General features: G+C 40.0%; 2 protein-coding genes across 6 annotated transcripts in view; both read left to right on the top strand.

Moving 5' to 3' along the window:
* Positions 1–21,447, top strand: part of Dmtn (transmembrane and coiled-coil domain 2 protein Dmtn) — a 131,072-nt gene that overhangs the window by 72,728 nt on the left and 36,897 nt on the right. For 3 of the 5 annotated variants that reach the window (XM_067759383.1, XM_067759378.1, XM_067759379.1), the window contains exon 3: positions 19,531–19,930. In XM_067759383.1, coding sequence (XP_067615484.1) covers positions 19,711–19,930 — 220 coding nt within the window. In that variant the 5' untranslated portion in view covers positions 19,531–19,710. Of the gene's footprint in view, positions 1–19,530; positions 19,931–21,447 lie in introns of those variants that run through there. The other 2 variants (XM_067759381.1, XM_067759382.1) reach the window with 2 other exon arrangements.
* On the top strand, positions 10,321–10,861 carry LOC137237022 (uncharacterized). Its single transcript, XM_067760162.1, has 2 exons — positions 10,321–10,596; positions 10,666–10,861. The coding sequence occupies exons 1-2, from the start codon at positions 10,459–10,461 to the stop codon at positions 10,798–10,800; spliced, it is 273 nt and encodes a 90-aa protein (XP_067616263.1). The 5' UTR covers positions 10,321–10,458; the 3' UTR covers positions 10,801–10,861.

The raw sequence follows: 21,447 nt of genomic DNA, 5'->3' as shown, positions 1-21,447 counted from the left end.
CTTCCTAGGTTTGAGAATAATAACCATTGAAAACCGAGTAATTTTACCTATCGCCCTAGGAGTGCCCATTGCTTTAAACTATAGTTCCACCCACCCCAAGAAATTAGAGGGGTCTGCGGGCTATCAAGGCGTAGCGACGGCTGCATTGTATGACATTCTCCACATTCCATCTGTAGACCTGGTAGCAAAGAACATAGCGTCAACAACTGCATCGCCGCTCAGTGCCTCGGGGCAGCTTGAGCGCAGACCATGCGGCCATAATAGTATAGCGTCATCAATTGCAGAGAAAACAGACTACCTGATTCCTTATCTGCACTTCGAAGGGTATCTTAGAGCCAAGTGTGCCCAAATGGCGGACGAGACGATGCACGTGTGCACGTACGTGTTTCCAAAGTAGTGGATGGAGTGAAGTCTCTGTAGCGTTTTCCTGCTGGAAAAATTTGCCGTAACTAAAACAGCAGAAACATTGGAAGAAAATATAGTGAACTGCAGCCGCTTCAACTTTTTTATTGCCTGCCAAGCAGAAATTAAAAGGCAATAATCTCGCATAGCACAGCACCTGACAGTGTGTAAGAGTGTAAGCAACCCCTGGAAGGAATCGGTACAGGGAGAAGCGTAGTTACATCTATACTGGGTCCAAGGGCATTTGCGACTAGATGGGAATGTAAAAGGGGTTGAACTAGCTAAAAAGGGCGCATCCTTCGAAGCTTCCGTAGATGTCCCATTTAGTTTGGACGAAATTGAGAGAAGGCGAGAGGTGTACATTATCGACCAAGCAAGAAAGGCGTGGACCCAAGCACGGGCTGCAAAGTGTGGAAGGGGAGGAGACGAAAAAAATGAATAATTTTTGAAATAAACTTCTTTTTTCAAAACTGTGAATGAGGATACCTTAATTGCAATGCTTTTGAGTGTAGAAGCTTTTGAAAAAGATAAATAAAAATCATGTATGCCAACCCAGCAGCTATTTTATGACTTAGCACAATTTCCGCACTCAAAACAAATTTTTTCTCCCGACTTAGCACTTTTTACTCAATATGTTTCCTCATCACTCCTTCGCTTTAATGATTGAAAGATAACACTAAAACTATATATTTCACAAAAACTACTATTTATTTGTCAAACTATTTCTAACGGTTCTGATCTGGAATCTTGTGCCGGATGGTGCGCAGACAATAATTTATATTTAAATTCAAACAAATGCTGTGTTGTGTATTATTCCAAAAAGACAACTGCCACATACTTTATCTACAAACTAAATGCAAAATCTCTTAATCATTGTCAAGAGCATTGGGACTTGGGTGTAATTTTTGACTCCAAACTCTCTTTTTCTAGTCACATTGACTTCATTGTTTCAAAATTTGTTGCAATGGTTGGGTTCAGTAGACGTAACACCAGTGACTTTAAGGACCCTATGACGTTGAAGGCACTTTATATATCCTAGGTCAGAAGTAGTCTTGAATATTGCTCAATAATATGGAATCCGTTCTATGAATCTAAATTTGAGAGAGTTCAAAAATTTTTTACAAAAATTGCTTTACGTATGCTACACTGGCCAGACGGCCTCCTATCATATACCAGCAGGCGCAAATTGCCTGGTCTTCAGGCTTTGCATTACAGAAGAACTTTTATCTCACTCATGCTTGTCTATAATGTAATAAACTTTAGTACGAATTACTCTGATTTATCTAATTTGTTCATTCCATATATTCCACTGCGTGATCTTCGGCATAATAGATTATGTATCGAAACAACTCATAAAATGAATTATGCTATGAATGAGCCTATAACTAGGACTCTACATCTAGAAAATCGATTCATCGAAATAACACTACTATTTATTTTAATAAATAGTAGTGTTTAAGCGTGAATTGTTTTCTATTTTTAACTAGTCTGTAAAGTCTGTAATAAAGCATGTAGTTATCGGCATGTAAGAATTGAAGTAGATTATGGTCAGAGCAAAGCATTTATCAAACACCAAAGGCATTTCTCAATTGGGTGAATACAATTTCAAGGGGTTGTGTTCGCAACCCTCTCGAGGGGTTGCCAGCGTAATATATAGCTTCTCGAACCCAATTGTTAACCTCACCTAACCGTGGCGAATCCTGTTTCATTGACAGCCGAGGCTCTGGCGACCCCAAGTTCCTCATGGAACTAGCGGGTGGGGAGGGCGGTATGGCCTAGAAGGTTTAATGTGGTCATATAAATCGTTCCCGAGATGGTCGTGCTAGTACCTTAATAGTGCTTTGTTACCGGAACGTACCGGATCTATATCCGGCAAAGGACCATCAACATCGGTAACACTCCCCAAAGCCTTCGGGTAGTATCTTTATCGTTAATACAACAACAACAAAGCATGCGCGCACAAAGAAATGACTAGTAATTCAAATTGATATTATTGACAGGTTGACTTAGCACATTTTTTTTAACAGCTGACGACTTAGCACATTTACACATCATTGCCCACAGCACGTAAAAATGAAAAATTTTAATATTTTTTTTTTTTGTGATCGATGTATTTTGAATTCATGTTTAAAACTGCATTAAAAAACAATTTTTCAAAAAAAGGGACTTAGCACATTTTCACATTAAGCTAACGATATGCTATTTATACTATTTTATTGTAACGTAGAAATAAAATTCTCTTTTAACGGCCACATATTGTTTCAAATAATCTGTTCTAGTTATTTGGTAACATTTTAATACATTTCTGATTGATTGATTTAATGATGATTATAAATTTCAATTATTCAATATAGAAGGTTCGGATATCAAAGAAAGCCTTTTCTTGCTTTTTTCGCTGCAAAATTTTTTATAATAATATACAAATTTTATTGTCTTGCCAAACGGATTCAACACAAAGCGTGGCAAGTCCTAAAACTGAGATGAACACGTTCTATGAAAGTTTTTGATTCTTGAAAGGACGCTGAAGGAACGTTCTGCACTAGCTACAGTGACACATATAGTGCAAAAGATACGTAACGCAACACAATTGTTGGGGAAAATCTTATACAGATTTTGAACATACGTAGATGGCATTTAGCATTTCTAATGGTGAAAGACCTTCATCACAATTTGCTTCGTAAATGTGTTTCAAGTGAATTATTTCGCATTCTAAGCTTTGAGAAATGTCCGACTTGTACTTTTCGACAAATTTTGCTGCGCTCGCCCGAACCGTAGTTTCATCCATGTCTTCAAATTGCGACAAAAAGGAAAACGTCTCGCTCAAATTTCTCATAGCTGCAAATCGTTCAGTAATGCCAGTGATTACCGAATCAACGATCACCGGGAATGTATTGTTTTTAAAATCAGACTCTGAATCATCCGTAATCATCTCATTTAAATTATCTTCAGAACATCTTTTGGGTCTTCTCTTTCGAATGTCCGGAAACTTTGGCGAGATGTTCAATTGAATAGCAACTGTTTTGCATTCGTTTAAAATTGTTTCCCATTGGTTCCTTATCAACTTCAAATCAGCTAATAAGGCATCTAGATGTCGGACCTCAACATCTATGTTGGCGCGTCTAGCTTGGAGGACCACGTTTCTTTCATTAATGGTAGTCAGTATTTTGAACCAAATTGAGGACAGCAAAATACATTCGAACTTGTTGATGTACTTGAGAATGCCGGTAACATCTCCGTATGCTAGCGCAGTCAAATTTGGCTTTTGTCTGAAAGACAATGAAGAGAGCTCGGTACATGTTTTTTTTTTTGAGGATGTCCCATCGTTGTGGAATGCTGCTGAAAATAGTAAAATATTTTTGTACAACTCCGAAGAAAGTAATTGCAGTCGTACAACATTCTGCAGCATCAACACCACATAAATTGAGACTGTGGGTTGCACAAGGCGAGTAATCAGCCTTCGAGTTGTTGTCGAGAATGTGACGCAGTCTCCGTTGTAAGCTTCTTTCATATTGGCGCCGTTATTGTATCCTTACGCACCAATCTTTTAATGCGATTTCATGTTTACCTAGAGTATGGCAAATTAGATCAGCGATTTTCTGACCAGTTTTTTTGTTACAATTCACGAAAGCCAAAAACCGTTCTTGAATTGTAAAATTTTTTGCTTTCGAATTGAAATGGAGTTAGCGAAAAAGATCGTAGTCAACGTGACTAGCATCAGGCATAGCATCAACGATAATAGCAAAATACTTGGCTTTCTTGCCTTGATCTAATATAGTTTCCCTCACGTGCTTTGCACAAATTTCTATAAACTCGTTCTGAATGTCTGGGGAAAGATAGTGAACCTGTAAACGTTTGTGCTGCTGTTGTGAAATCCTAACTTTCTCCAAATTATCTCTAAGAATCGGATCAAAATGGCTTATGAGATTTTAGATTCCCAAAAAATGTCCATCGTTTCGTTTACCAAGATATATACCTTCGCCTTGAAAGCTAGACATCTTTCACCCAAAAATAAAATAGTGTCAAAAATTCTATATAAAATTTCTTTCCACTGTTGAGTTTCAGTGATTAGCTGTTCATTGATAAGTGTATCAGTTGTAGCCTCGTTTTGAATTAGATTTTGTAAAGGTCGCCATTGAAAATAACATTTAATGTGATCTGGAGTATTTTCGTGTGATGGCAGTTTATCGTATAGCTTCTTCCATACCTGGAATTTCGAATATCCGCCAGGACAACAAATTTTAGGTCGATTTAAAATAATGGCGCTTAATAGACGACATGGTAGGCGATAAAAAAAGCATAGCTACTGGCACTCCACATTAACCAGTCACGCTCCACTTTCTCTCCATTTGGCAAGAGCCTGTTTAGCAACGAGGTAGGAAATGCCTCGTCATGAAAATCACGTGGAAAATAACAGGACACTTTTGATGACCTCGACGAATTATTTCGTTGACTTCTTCAGATCGCAAAAACTCATTATTCACGGTACCGATATCGAAGTCGTTTAAATAATCTGGACTTTGGTACAGAGTTGGTGGTATTGTTGGAAGACTTTTTGAAGATGAACCTTCATCAGTGTCACCACGAAAACTTTACGATTTCGGATTCAAGTAAACATACATGTTTGTTTGATGTTTTTATTTTCTCCTCACTATTCGAAGGCCCAGGCAAAAAATCATGATCAATATTCGTTGCTTTTGAAATCGGCTTAAAATTTGAACATGGAACAACTAAAGACTCCTGAATTAAAAAAAATGTCTTAGTACCTCTAAATCGCGGGCCCCTTGAGAAACCCCGGGCCCGGGGGAGTCCTCCCCTTCCCCCTCCCCTCTCGTCGGGCCTGCTTATGACTATCAATAGAAATTTGACGTGTCAACCGCCTTTATTTAATTGTTTGATCAACGCCCCAGATTGTTGAGGAGTGTGGTGACTAGTACCTAGGACCTACCTAATTATTTTCTAGTTTTAGTATTATTATTACTTAATGTAAGTATTGTTTTCAATAAAACCGTTTAACTTAAAAATTTTTTTTTAATTATTTTTTCAATGTAAGTTTTTGCATTTATTTCAAACTTAAAAGTTATAAAAAAGGCACAGTAAAGTAACAAAAAAAAAAAAAAAAAAATAAGGTACAATAGAGGTACATAAATAATACTGATTTTATATTTCATTTTATATTTGTTAATAACAAAATTACGTTTTTTTTATATTTTGTTTTGCCATTTGGCGATAAGGTATCGTTAAAAAGTAAGAAGAATTTTTCACACTACTACAATGACGACACGGCTATAGGTTCGCCAAAAATACGACTTGCCAAAACGTTGGCCGATGAAAATTAATTAAAATTTTTTCCAATTTTTTTATTCAATTTTTAACATCCTACGGGTGTACGAATCACCATTAGAATACACGTGTGCGATATCAAGTTTATGTTGGGACGAGATATGTTTGAAGGGCCTTAGACTTTAAAATCTATGACTTCGTCCTCAGAAGATGAATTATTATTTTTGCGACACTCAAAAATATTATTTGTGTTCAATAATTTTGAGATCGTTGTTTATTTCAAAGTCATGACAGCATTTATTCAAGCGTTTAGGACCACTTCTTATTGTCAGAAGCGAATTCAACATAACTAAACCCATTTTGTTTTTGTGTTTGCTTTTAATCAAACTCGTGTTTGAAAACGTTCTGCAACTTCAGTATTACTTGTGTACAGTACAAAATCGACAAGCTTTTGGAATTATACTGTTTAAAATCAAACCAAAAACTTAATGTTGAAGTCACATTTTTCCATTTTTGGAGATAGATATTTTGCCACTGCATTTGTAATCTCGTTATATCATCAGTGCTATACTTGTTTTTTTTTTTTGCATTTGTGAAATATGAACACCTTTGAGGTTTTACAATTCTCAATGTGTTTTCAACCGAAAAGAAATCTAAGCGTTTCTATATTGTGCGGCAAGCGTTGCCTTAATTGCTCTATTAATTTAATTATGAATTCTTTCAATGAATTCGTCCATACATTTACCTTATTTCTTAATTCGTATATATTCTTCAAAGGTATAATGAAAATAAGGTACGGGAGACAAAAATTCTTAGAAGGTGACACTATGCTGTTGCGCAAGCTGGAAAGCAAATATACAACCTCATGACACAGTTTATCGATTAACGTTTTTGTTATCAGCTGAGTGCCGTGTTGCCACTTCATACATAACGAAACAAATAAAATGAAACTTCGACACACATAAACCACATTACAAATTTCACAATACGTATTGCCGAAAAAGATTTGGAGCCAAAAAGGGACAAACATTTTAAAGAGGGCCAAAAAAAGAGCTAGCAATGTTTGGAGCTAAACGCAAAAAAGGGCTAGATCTGGCTCATAAAGCACCAAACTGGCAACACTGAGTAGGGCTGACTAAATTCAACACGGTGTCTACAGACCACAACCACAATAAAGCAAAGCTTGACGACAACCGTATCCAAGCATTGGCTGCTTGATTACTTTGAAGGCGGCAGCTACAAATATAAATTATAGCAAACAGTAGCGAAAAATTTAGAAAAAAATGTTAATTATGTTTAAAAAACGCCCAAAAGATTGATTTTAGCTTTTATTATCTGTTATTTACTTCTATTTTAGTTTTTATTGACAAAGTAAAGAGGATGCCACTCACTGTCGCTTCCCAAAAATAGAATTAGGTTTAATCTGGCTACAACGGCAGTCGTGATTAATGCTGCTCTGTCACGCCGATAATAACGAACCACATAACATGTGTAAAAATAACACGGGTCAACACAAAATTTGTCTTTGACTTCAAAGAATTAAATTCTAAAGAATTTTACGAAAAAAAAAAATATATATATGGCATGAAAAAGTTTGGTTTTAATTTTCACTTGAAAATGAAACAACTCAAATAAATATTTTGAAATATTTTGATTAAGTTTCGAAAATCGAAATAACTTACAAAAAAGTGGAAAATGATTTAAAAGTGTACACTTTTCACTTTTTATTTCATGTTCATAGGTACTATCCCTCAATAAACCCCAAATATTGACTCCCATCATGTTTTCATTATATTGGCCTTGATAACGTTGTTCGAAGAACAGCCTAAAAGCTCTGCTTTACTTTTTGGTAAATTTAAATCTTTAATGAAATCATTAAAATCTTCAGTAATGATGAAATGATGTTTTTTTCTGGTGTCGGTAAAAACTCCTTACCGGCATTGCTTTTATAAGAACTAAGATATGATCCACTTCTCTGTGATAATGTTTTCGGTGGATCTGGTACTGGTCGTCTCAGATCGTGTGCGACTGGAGCAGAAGAAGATTCAAGATCAGCATATTCGATCGGTTTTGCATTTTTACCTCTACGTCTTTCGGATTCACAATGCAAAAGTAGCAGTCTTTAACGTGGTCTTTTGGTTCTCGCCAGATTCTTGGTGTTGCAAATTTCATAGATTTTTTTCTCACCTCGATACCAACCTAAAATATAGAAAGAGGAATTAATATGTCTACTTTATTAATTTTAATATTTAAAAAAAATTTGCTTACCTTCCACACATCTTTTACAATAACTACAAGCAACATGTGGAGCCCATGTCTTGTATTGATTCCAAACAGGACAGCCAAAATATGCTTCGTAGGCTTCACAGAGGGTGAGAGATGTATTTAATTCATATTTTATATCTCGATCTTTAATAAATTGCCAGTATATATAACAAAAAGCACCAGCTTCATATTTACACTTTCGCGACGCCATTTTAGGTTATTCTAGATTTGTACAAAACACCTGATCGTTGTTTAGTTATCACGCTAGCGCCATGAGTATTGTTACTATAACAAATACGAGAGCAAACTTTATACCGAAAAAAGGTATTTTCTTTTCGTTTTTGTTTATAATGAAACATAAAATCATGAAATAAACTTTAGGACAAAGAACAACATTTTTTTTGTAGAGTCGTGTAATTTGACAGATGTCGCTTTGTAGCCGCTGCCGTGAATGTAATCACTTAATTCTGCCCAAAAGCTGCATATATGTAAATTCTTGAATTATTTAAGGTCCTCATTCTCTGCTAAAGCTCTAAATTCGGAATTAAAATGAAATAAAAATAAATGTAAGGCGCGATAACCTCCGAAGAGATCTAAGGCCGAGCTTCTCTTCCAATTTGCGTCGTGCTCCTCTTGATTTTCCCTACAAATTGGCCGGACCTACATGATTTTATGCCGACTCCGAACGGCATCTGCAAGGCAGATGAGTTTTCACTGAGAGCTTTTCATGGAAGAAATAAACCCGGATCGCTTGCCAAACACTGCCGAGGGCGACCCCGCTTAGAAAAAGTTTCTTCTAATTGAAAAACCATATTTCTAAAATTTTTGATGTTGCTTTGCCTGGGCTTTGAACCCAGGGCATCCGGTGTGGTAGGCGGAGCACGCTACCATCACACCACGGTGGAATTAATTTTCTCTATTTTATCAAATTCAGATTTCGGTAACAATTCCATAACTAAAGGTGCAATACTATTTGTTTCGCCGCTTAAAATAATTTCTTGTGAAAGCTTTGCAGCCCATAACAAAGTCCTATCATTCAAATTTACTTTCTTTAATAAAGTACTACAAAATTGTATATAAAATTGTTTAGAACAGCTGTTAAATATGTGTACATCATCTTCTTCGAAAAGGTTATTTGATAGCATAATATCCACATTACCACCGCAGTAAACTTCATCTGGGGTTAAGTGATTTTCGTCTGAATCAATATTTAACATCCAAATAGGGCTGGAGTCTAATAAGATTTTTTTTATAAAATTTTTAATTTGGTAATAAGTAAATGTATTCGAATATCTTCAGACTGCATTTCTATATTCAAATTATTTATTTCATTTAAAATATAAGAAAGAAATGTAAAACATTACTTTATAAATAGGATTTTGAAAATTTTCAGATATAACATTATTATATTGATTACTGCTTTTATTTTCAAATACGTAAATATTTAAATAATACTTGAGGGTATCCCATTGCTCAAGAATTCTATCTATGACTGCTTGTCTAGAAAGCCCACTTGTGGGGGCGTACTTTAGTATAACATGCAATTCTGTACCGAAATGTTCTTGAAAACTCTGAAAGTCTGCCCTCCTAACGGGAGTTTATCCAAAAATGATAGTTTACGTCTTTTAAAAATTTATCAATTTTGTTGGGTAATACATTACAAGCGGCCATTGAAGCTAAATTTAAAATGTGACAAAGACATCCATTAACACGCAGATTTGGAACAACTCAGCCTTTCTTGCACTCCGCTTTTTGCTCCCATCATAACCGAACAATTGCCGGCAGTGAAACCAATAATGTTTTCAAGTGGTATTGAATGGTCTTTCAAACATTTAATAATGGCATTAAAAATACCCTCCGTGCCACTATCGGTCAAAGCTATGCAATCTAAAAATCTATCAATGCACTTTTCATCAAAAATTCGAATCGAAACTGCCAAATTTTTTGATATACATTAGTTTATCAGTCGGTTCATCTATTATGAGAGAGTAATAATTCTTCTGACAAAATGCAATTATGGATTTAAAATTTTCTGGCCCCGTTATTTGAGTTATAATTTTCTGTGCTTTAATTCTATTGATGCAAAATTTGTTCACAATTTTAGAATGAGTTATGCCATTTTTCATAAGCATATTTAAATGATCCATAATTGCAAATGGCAAATTGTGCTCGGCAACAAAACAACTTAACTAACTATATATTTTCTTCGAAAATTTTTAAATTTTTTTGTACATTCAGAGCTGCTTTGCAAATGACTTGAAGTGTAGTGCGGTGTTTTACAAAAATGTACCAAATATGTCAAGGTAGTACCAACGTATTTTCGGGAAGCGAAATGTACAAAAAAAAGTACAAATGTACCATGATTATCATCACTGATGCACATGCGAACGAGAACGATGAATTCGCTTATACTCTCCGATCGTTACATTCAGTCTAGAGCCGGACGTCATAGTGACCGTAAAATTTTCAAAATATTCTCGAACCATACATAAAAAAAAAAAACATAAGAAAATGACTTTACAGTTACAAATTGAGAAGCTTAAGGGACATGAAAATTATAAGTGTTGGTCCATGCAGGTGCAAGCTTATCTGGAATCAGAGGATTTATGGACGGTTCTTAAGAAAGGGCCTGATCCAGACTGTGAGGAGGTAAATAAATATGAGTTCAAGTAGTGAATTCAGTTGGGTTAATAATAATGTGTTTTTATTGCTTTCTAGTCCATGCGCAAAGAAAAACGTGTTAAGTTTATTATTTTGTGTTTGATCGAAAAAAAGATTTTGGATTTCATTATCATTATGAATAAGCCATATACCGCATCTGACTTGTGGTGTTATTTGCGAAGGAAGTTTTGACTTGTCTTGTGACTTTTTAAGATCAATTAACTGTTTTTATATTTTTATGAAATAAACTTTATACTTTCAGTTGTTTTATTGTGGGGTTATGGAGGGTTACTGGAAGGTTGATTGGCCATAACAATGAGATTTGGTTTCTCGGTGTAACGCTGTACATACTTTTGTCCTAATCTTCATAGGTATGAAGTTCGCTCTTTCTTTAATATATTCTTTCAAGGGGCGTAAGTCACATTTCTTCGAGATGACTTTTTTTATTGAAAGACATTGGAGGACTCTTGTATTCCCCAGCGCACAATCAACTCCGCGGGGAATTATTTGAGCTGCTTAATCCAATATACATAGACACCTGCCAACAGCCGCACTGTATGGTGCACGAAGGTCACACTCTCTTGATGGAATCCTTTATTGAAGTGGAATTGCTAGGTTGTCGCCTTCTCAAACTATCTGACCACCAAACGAATGTTCAGTGGCGACCCAGAGGATACTTGAGTGAAGGCGTCTGGAAGTGGTAAGCTGCCACATCCGAGTGGCAAATTTACAAGTCAACAGGTGCGACAAAAGTATGTTTGGCCATCCATGAAGAAGGACATCGCCGAATGGGCGAAAAATTGCATTCCCTGTCAGCGCGCGAAAATACATCGCCACAACAAGCTAATACCGCAAAAAATTACTGTGCCTGACAACAGATTCGATCACGTCCACATGGACATAATTGTTATGCCCCATGCGCAAGGATTTCGTTACTGTCTCACAATGATCGATCGCTTTTCTCGCTGGTCCGAAGCAATACCAATAAGAGATATTTCAGCGGACCCGATTGCGAATACTTTTTGCGTTCATTGGGTATCCAGGTTTGTGTGTCCAAAAACAATCACGACAGATCAAGGTACCCAATTTGAATCCGGGTTGTTTAAAAATTTGTGTAAACTTGGTGGTGGCCAACACATTTGGGATATTCCGCTTATTTCCAAACCTTCTGCTAAGGTTCGAATCGCTAAACTGTTGAATAAATAACTACAATATTCCACAATGCCAAATCGTCTTTATTAGACTACTTTGAAAGTACTTCACAATAACACTTACACTTCGCAACCAATAGCGTGCTTAAGTCAAACTGGTTCCTTACTACTCAGCTTTCGCTGTTTTTATACTCTCTGTTGCCTCGTTCACCCATTTCTCCTAAGGTCTAGTAACTTCGCGAACTTTATGCCTGGTTACCCCATATATGTACATCAGACATCGGCGTTTCATAGATCAATTGATCAGATAAACAGGTTATGCTCTTCTTTGCTTACCAAATGATTTAGTCGTCGCTGAACAAGTGGCGTAGCAACATCGTGTGTGGCTATCGCATGTCTGCACAGCGAATGTTAAAAATATGCATGAATGTACGTATAATTTTTTTGGTTAGCATAGAAAATTGTTCGCTTTGCATATTGCGTATCAAAAAAATGGAAGTCTTTGTTAGTTGCTGTCTAACAAGTGACTTACATGAAAACCAATCGATTCGCGCGATCAATGCGTTCTCACTTACCTATACACTTGCATTTACAAATACGCCTAACATGTGTAAATGATGATTAATGTGTTTATGTAGCTTGCTTTATGTTGTTGTGCCTTTATTTAGTAATTAAACTTAGGGATGTGAGTACAAATCTCTCGATCTAACCGCTGCTAGCCTCTCCAAATGAACCGCCCTTCTATTTAGTGGTTTCCCAATTTTTGACCCTCTTCACAACTCTGTACGGGCCTTCCAACTGCACCAAAATTTGGATGGAACACCTTTCCGCCGGTGAGGGTTGTATAGTAGTACCAAATCTCCCTCCAGGAAACCTTCCGAATTATTGTTCTTGTCGTACCTGCGTTTCATCCTACTACTCATTATCCTGGACCGTTCCCTCACACACTGTTGGTTGGCCAATGAACTACTTCGCAGAGCTTGATCTTGAGGGATTGACTTTGCATCATCAGTATCGTCTTGACGGTTCACAACAGTAGTGCGCCCTGGCTTGAAACTACCCTTGCATTCTTTCTGGGATATTCTTTCCTTCGTTTTAGTGCGTCCATTTGGTTTTGTCAATGCCAGTGTTTCTCTCGCAGGTATCTTTGATTTTGCTTTGTTTGGCCCATTCGTTCCATCAATATTTGCCCGATCTACTGCCTTTGACTTTGGTAGTCTTTGTCGAATCGTCTCCACCAGCACTCGCTTACTGCTGAACCCTTTCTCCAAACTGAAGTTGAGTGGTACATCCTGGTTTTTATAGCGCATATTCCTTCTTTGCGTGTCGATCCTGATGTCATGGTCAACTAAGAAGTCCGCTCCCAATATGACTTCATCAACGATCTCCGGCCACAACGAATTTGTGTAGAACCGTGACCTTTCCAATTAAGACTTCAATATCACTTCGCCCTGGATTAGGTTATACTTGCCAGTGACCGTACGCAACCTTGCCCAAGGTAATGGATTTGCTCTCCTGTTGACCAAACCAGATCGGATTAAGGAATGATATGCGCCCTTATCTACAGTCAGTACACTTTCTTTGCCATCCACATTTCCTTTGACGGTAAGACTGCTCGATTTCCGGCCAATTTGCGAGATGGATATCACAGGACATTCAATAGCTGGGGCAAGTTCTCGATCTTTACATCTGACTCGCTCTTGCTTATCTCCTCCAGCTTTGCGTTTACGACCAGCCAAGTTGGAACTACCAGGACCGGTGCTGCAATGATGTGCAATGTGACCAGGCTTCCCTCATTTGAAGCATTTGATTACTCTATTACTCCGCTTTTGCGATCCTTTCAGCGCCTCCAATTTTGTGTTCACCCAGTCCGGCCTTTCTACTTCCACACGGCGTGCTTTGAAAACTGGCTTACACAGAAGCGATGCTGTTTCCTGAGTCAGCGCATGGGATACTGTTTCAGCAAGCGTGGGTTTTGGGTTTGCGTATGTCGCTCGCTTCGTTTCAACGTCCCGTATGCCATTTATAAAACTCTGCATTTTTACCCTCTCGGTGTATTCCACGGGTGCGTCCGCATTTGCCAAATGACCTAACCTTTCAACATCCGAAGCAAACTCCTGCCTCGTTTGATTTTTGGTAACGGTTTTGCAACTCTATTTGGTAGATCTGTTTCCTATGTTCGCTTCCGTAACGTCGTTCTACAGCCATCAACGCTTCATAGTTGTTCCGCTCTCCTTCGGGAATCGTCTGTAGGATTTCGGCTGCTGGCCCCTTCAGTGCTACGAATAGAGCTGCAAATTTATCTTCAGCATTCCAGTTGTTCACAGCTGCGGTCTTTTCAAACTGTAGCTTAAAGACCTGGAAAGGAACTGAACCGTCAAAAGATGGAGTTTTTACCTTCGGATTGCTCGCTGAAACAGCCGGGCGATTTAGTTGTAACTGCTCCATACGACCTTTTAAATCATCGACTTCTGCCTGAAATTGTGCGATTTTTGCATCCTGCGATTCAAGTTTTGATGATACCCTTGCTTTCTGTGCCTCCAGCTGCGAGGATATGCGGGCCTCTTGTGCTTTCAACTGCTCAGCCAACTGAGATGCCATATATGTATTCTATTCTTCCAGTTGAGATGACATTTGCGACGACATTTCTGAAATGCGTGCCTCCTGTGCTTCCATCTTGGATGTAATCTATGTCGACATTTCTGAAATACGCGTTTTTTATGCTCCAATCTTGGATGTTATACGGTTCTCCTGCGATTCCAGTTGGGATGTTATACTTGTCCTCTGGTTTTCCAGTTGAGATGACATTTGCGACGACATTTCTGAAATGCGTGCCTCCTGAGCTTCCATGTTGTTGTTGTTGTAGCAATGCTCGCCCCACCTAATAGCCGCGACCGATCACAAATTGTCTTCAATATCCTCTAACGGGAGTCCAAGGATACTTGCCGTTTCAACAGGGGTGGACCATAAGGAAAGGGGTGTTAGAGGCGTTGGTTCCACATTACAATTGAAGAAATGGTTGGTGTCATGTGGGGACACATTGCAAGCGGGGCATACATTTTGTATGTCAGGGTTGATGCTGGATAGGTAAGAGTTTAACCTGTTACAGTATCCAGAACGAAGTTGAGCAAGAGTGACACGCGTTTCCCTGGGGAGTATGCGTTCCTCTTTCGCAAGTTTTGGATAATTTTCGTTAATTACTTGTTTCACCGGGCAATTCCCGGCATAAAGGTCCGACGCCTGTTTATGGAGTTCACCAAGGACCTGCTTGTGTTTTTTCACTTCATACGGCTGGGTTCTCAGGTGCCGTATTTCCTCAAAATGCTTTCGGAGATGACTCCTTAAGCCCCTAGGCGGTGCTGGTTCATCAATCAGATGTCTGTTGGGATGCCCAGGTTTCTGGGTATTCAACAGGAACTGTTTGGTCAGCATCTCATTTCTCTCCCTGATGGGGAGTATTCTCGCCTCATTATGCAGATGGTGTTCTGGGGACATAAGAAGACAGCCCGTGGCGATTCTGAGAGCAGTCCTATAGTTTCTTCCAGTGGGTGATTTTTAGGCTTGGCGACCATATGGGTGACGCGTAGCACGTAATCGGCTGGCTAATTGCTTTGTATGTAGTCATGAGCGTTTCTTTATCTTTTCCCCAAGTACTGCCAGCGGGGGATTTGAGGATTTTGTTACGGCTCTGAATTCTCGGAACAATTGCGGCTGCGTGCTCACCAAAATGTAGATCCTGATCAAACGTCACACCCAAGATTTTGGGGTGTCGGACAGTCGGTAGCGTAGTGCCATCGACGTGGATGTTCAAAATGGTCGGCATTTGGGGCGTTCATGTTGTAAATAAGGTCGCGGAAGATTTAGTCGGTGATAATGCCAGGTTTCGCGAGGCGAAAAAACTGGAGAGATCAGGGAGGAAGCCGTTTATTTTATTGCATAGCGCATTGATCTTTGGGCCTGGGCCTGTGGCCATTATTGTGCAGTCATCGGCGTAGGAAACGATTGTGACTCCTTCCGGTAGTGAAGGTAGCTTAGATATGTAGAAATTAAACAAAAGTGGGGATAGGACACCACCCTGTGGCACCCCCTGTTTAATTCTCCTTGGTTTTGATGTTTCGTTTCTAAATTGCACCGATGCCTGCCGACCACCCAGATAATTTGCGGCCCACCTTTTAAGACATGGGGGAAGGGTAGACCCTTCCAGGTCCTGCAGTAACGAACCATGGTTGACCGTATCAAAAGCTTTTGATAGGTCTAGCGCTACGAGTACTGTTCTATGGTGGGGGTATTGATTTAAACCGCAATTTATCTGGGTGCTAATGGCATTCAGCGCGGTGGTAGTGCTATGGAGTTTTCTGAAGCCATGCTGATGAGGGGCTAGCTGCAAATTTGCTTGGAAATAAGGGAGCAGAATGGCTTCAAGCGTCTTTGCCACTGGCGATAGGAGAGATATCGGACGATACAACTCACCTATGTTAGCTGGTTTCCCAGGCTTTAGTAGCGGGACCACCTTGGCCATTTTACATTTCTCAGGTATGACAAAGGTGGAAAGAGACAGATTGAAGACATGTGCTAAATATTTGAACCCCTCTTTCCCTAGGTTTTTAAGCATCGGCATGGCTATGCCGTCTGGGCCCACTGCTTTGGATGGTTTAGCACGACCAATGGCGTCCTCAACCTCTTTAGCGGTGATGGTGATTGGTGACGCGCTGAATTTGTGTTTATGTGCGCGTCTATTGGCTCTCCGTCTATCTTTGTCGACCGTAGGATGCATTATATATTGTCGGCAGAAAGCGCTCGCGCATTTTTTCGCGTCCGACAGCACTTTGTCGCCAAAGGCGATGGAAACTTTGTCTTTGTGCTTAGTCGGATTCGATAGGGACTTTACGGTGGACCAAAGTTTACCCACACCGGTAGAGAGGTTACAACCTCTTAGGTGCTCCTCCCATTTCGCCCGCTTGTGTTCATCTACAAGCAATCTGATGCGTTGGTTTATATCCCTTATTTGGGGGTCGCCTGGGTAAAGCTGTCCTATAAGGTCACGTTCTCTCGCTAAGTTTGAGGCCTCCGCCGGGAAGTGGGGCCGGATTTCGGGAATTCTCCCGGCGGGAATGAAATGTGCCGAGGCGGATTTAATGACCTTACGGAAGGCACGCTCCCCTTGGCGGGCATCAGTCGGGATAGGGAGGGCAGCTAGGCGGCTGTCTGTAAAGGATTTATATTCTTCCCACTTTCCTTTTTTGAAGTTTATGAAAGTGCGTTTTTCAGTGACGATGAAGTCGGCGTTACGCTCTAGCGAAATAAGTATGGGCAGGTGGTCGGATGCCAATGTTACCATCGGCTGCCAGTTGACGCAGTTTACGAGTTCTGCGCTCACGATTGAGATATCTGGCGAGCTGTGACAGCTTCCTACCATACGTGTGGGGGCGTCTCCATTTATTGTGCAGAACGTCGTTTCTTCTATTTGATCCCCCAACATCTCACCCCTACTGTCCGCCCGCAAGTTTGAATGCCATAGATCATGATGGGAATTGAAATCGTCTAAGATAATGCGATTGTTGCCAGTGAGTAAGGCCCTGATATTAGGGCGGTATCCACTGGGGCAACAGGTGGCAGGAGGGATGTAGATGTTGATGATTTCTAGGTTTGCATCGCCTGACCGGACAGATAGGCCTTGACGTTCTAAGACATTGTTCCTGCGGTCGATGCCAGGATCAAATATACAATATTGCACAGAGTGGTGTATGATAAACGCGAGACCGCCTCCATTTCCGCTTTCGCGGTCTTTCCTGTGGACGTTATACCCAGAGCAGGTCTGCAATGCAGATCTTGCTGTGAGTTTAGTCTCTTGAATCGCAGCAATGCGGATGTTGTGCCGCTTCATGACATCGACTATCTCCTTAATCTTCCCAGTTAGTCCATTACAGTTTAACCGCAGAATTCTGAAGGTTGGGGAAGGCCAGGACGCAATTGATGTTGTGGCCCTAGGACTGGGCGTCCTTGGGCAAGCATTGGGGTACCCGGATGATTTGGGTTTGCGGCCTGGCAACATGGCGCGATGAAACCCGTCGGGGGGTTGCCGTCGCGGAGACCAGAACATCTAGGGAAGTGGCACCACCCAAGGCAGTAGCTGCATTGGGCGGATGTCGCAAACATATATATTCTGTGCTGGCAAACGGAGGTAGGGACTAAGAGTCTGTTTCCCTGACCTACACGATTGCTGCGGGAAAAGAGGGGGGAGAAGACGGGGGCAGGGGCTGCTGCTCAGCATTGCTTCCGACTCTACAACGAAGATTGTAGTTATGAGTGGTAGCAGCTGTTTGAGTTGTTGGCGCCGTGGGGCGCGAGCAGCAGCGGGTACTTGTTGTGGCTTGCTGAGCAGCGGGGCTGCTGGAAGGTAGTGGGGGGGGGGGGGGGGGGGCGCTTAGACGTAGACTACGGGACGCCCTTGGGCGTGAACAGCAAGGAGCCACAAAAGATTTATAAAAGTTACGTGGACGTCGGGTTTTGGGATCAAGCCCAGAACAACCTGTCCGATGCAACCATCCCTTGCACGAGACACACTGAACAGAGTATGACCGTCCTAAAAAGATTCTTTTCCGGCAGATGCAGCAAAACCATTTCTCAGGACCGGGGTCAGGATACGGACACGGATTGGATTCGATGCTTTCCCGGAGTAAGAGAATATGGAGCAGTCGTGCTGCAAGGAGCTGCTGGGAGGATGACAATTTGTGGGAGGGACGAAACAAATTAGATGGGGTCACACTGAAATGACAGTCCTTGGTCGGGAAAAATCCCGAGTCGCTCCGGTACATAGAACCGACTGCCTTGGGCTTCCATCTTGGATGTTACTGTCAATGTTTGTGCAGATATTGCAGCCAAAATGCCTTTGAATTTGGCTTGGTCAGTGGTAGCAGATGTAGAAAGTGCGGGTTGGAGGAGGAAACGATCAAGCACGTTTTGTGCGCGTGCTCCGCGCTTGCCAGGCTAAAACTACAGCTTTTAGGAATGACACGGCTGTCAGATCTAGAAGCAGCAAGTGAAAGCGTCTAATATTTGCCAAGAAGAGAGAACTAATACTAAATAACTGCACAAACGGAGAGTGCCAGTGGGAATGGGAGTTCTGGTGTGAGCGGGAGTGGGAGAGGAAGTGGGAATCAGTTTGCGAGTGGTAGTAAGATAAATGGAATGAAGGATGGATATGAAAAACCCCCAGCGGGTTAGGGGGTCAGAATATACCCGCGGTAGGTATGCCTCTCGTAAGAGGCGACTAAAATACCAGATTCAAGGGGTTGTGTAGCGCAACCCTTTCAGGTTGCCAGCGCAATATATAGCTTCTCCAAACACAATTGTCAACCTCACCTATCCGTGGCGAATCCTGTTTCATTAACAGCCGAGGCTCTGGCGACCCCGAAGTCCTCTTGGATCTAGCGGGTGGGAGGGCGGTATGGCCAAGAAGGTCGCATGTGGTCATAACAAATCGTTCCCGATATGGTCGGGCTTAGTACCGGGACGTACCGGATCTGCATCCGGCAAAGGATCATCAACATCGATTGTACTTATCGCTACAACAATAACACAACAATAAGAAGAAAAATGGAATATAAAGTAGAAGAGAATCTGGAAGAGAGTGAAGGGCTGAAGCGAGACTCACATTTTAAATTTAGGCACACCAATGATGAGCTTTCACTTTAACCTTGATTAAATTTGATTTTTCGAAAAATTCACTCGCTAATAATCGTAATATTCGTAACCTTAACTCTCATTACAGTTTTTCGCACAAAAGAGCAGCAGCTGTTACTGTAATTTGAATGATAAACATTGACATAAATAATTGGACTTGAAATATTACAACTGGGCGCCAGGGGTTCGAATAAATTTGACTTTATAGAACAACAATAACAGCAATAACAACAACAAAATAGTTACTAGACTATGAATTGGCAAAAGTATGGACACATTACAAGTCACAAGTAATGCGGGTAGTGGTAGTAATTCATCACAATTATCGTCATTGCTCTCAACAACAACAACAGCAAACACAGCAACAACATCACCCGCAAAAGATCATCATCATTATCATAGCTTATTGTTGTTGAATCGATCAGCAGGAAGCGGCGGACGATTGCGCACAAGTAGATCTCCATCGGATACACGCAGTTCCGATCACAGTATGTACAATAATTAGACGTACATTTATATATATGTAGTATATATATATGTGTGTAATATGTAAATACATATGGTACTTTGTATATATGTATGTATCTAACAAAAATTTATTTTCAAATACAGTAGGATTTCGATAGTTCGGACACGTTATAACCTAACCATAGTATACTGCTTTCGATATTTGATGGTACAACAACGCTATAACATTACTCATAGTGTTGGCGATTGTGTTTCTGAAATGTAGCCTCACGAAAGATCTAGTGCACTTTCTACACCTGCTATTACTGACAAGGCCTAATTTAAAAGTGCACAGTCCGAATACCCTTCATCATAGGAATAACTTAGTTAGTCTAAGGTTAAAATACCGGCACATGATCTTCCACACTTTTCAGCCACGCGCTTGATTCCTCGCCTTTCCTGCTTGGTCAATCATGTGCAACTCTCGCATTCTTTTAATCTCGCCCAATCTTATTGGGACGTCTACAGCACAAGCTTCGAGGAATACAAGTGCACCGCACAGTGTAACTTTTTTCCTTTTTAGGATGCCAAAAGTCCAAAAAACAATGTTCTCTAATATAAAAAATGTTTTGACATGCATCAGATTAATAATCAACTGTTAAGAAAATGTATACACAGTAAAGTAAAAAACCCACGATCGCCATGATAAGCATTATGAAACTTGGATAATTGAAACAAGTGTAAAAGTCATTTCACAGTCCAAAATTTTTGACCAACTTTGTGGTCACGTGGTGGATTTTTCGATAACTGTTTTGGCTTCAACCTATTTTATTTAACAGCATTGCAATGCATTGGTAAGTTTCAGCCACGTAGGCATTTAAATTTTTTTTGTTTTAGACAGCCACTAAAAGTTTGGTAAGCGTAGACAATTTTTCGTTTTCAATAGAATACAACTTGCCTGATTCCGCCCAATTACATTGAACGAATACATGCACATTAAAGGGAATTTCATATAGTTTCAGATAAAAAAAAAACCATTGCGAAATTTTGCGTTTTTCTTTGTAATCGCCAACTTAAGGTATCTATGCCCTCGCTCACGTATGAAGCGCAGTGACCTATCAATGGAATGTCATCAATTCAAGTCTACAATACTCGATCCCAAAACAACACAGTTATACCTGGAATGGTAAAAACCCAGAAGAAGGAAACCTGTGCACTGAATAACCTTCATTGTTTGTCATATGAGTTTTCCCATAGTTAACGAGTTGTGCACTTATCCCATCAACTTATGTTATGTATGCACGCCTACCAGAGGGTCGTCTATTATGGGTGATACTTCTAAGCAATTGAGTGCTTCGGGAATATACATATGTATGTATACATCACATAAACGCCTACCTATAGCTCGCTCGGATGTTTGAGATTCTAGGTAGATCTTTAAGGGTAAATATATTTTTGTTAAGCATTAGCAGGTATTATTTTCCTGTAAAAACCCAGTTTCTTATTCTATGACAAGTGATATAATAAAACGCTTGGGCTAAGATCATATAAAAAAGAT

The sequence above is a fragment of the Eurosta solidaginis genome, chromosome 1 (assembly GCF_040869045.1).
Source record: "Eurosta solidaginis isolate ZX-2024a chromosome 1, ASM4086904v1, whole genome shotgun sequence".
Lineage (NCBI taxonomy): Eukaryota > Metazoa > Arthropoda > Insecta > Diptera > Tephritidae > Eurosta > Eurosta solidaginis.
The sequence above is the reverse complement of the archived record's forward strand: the minus strand, read 5'-3'. Positions and strand labels throughout refer to the sequence as shown.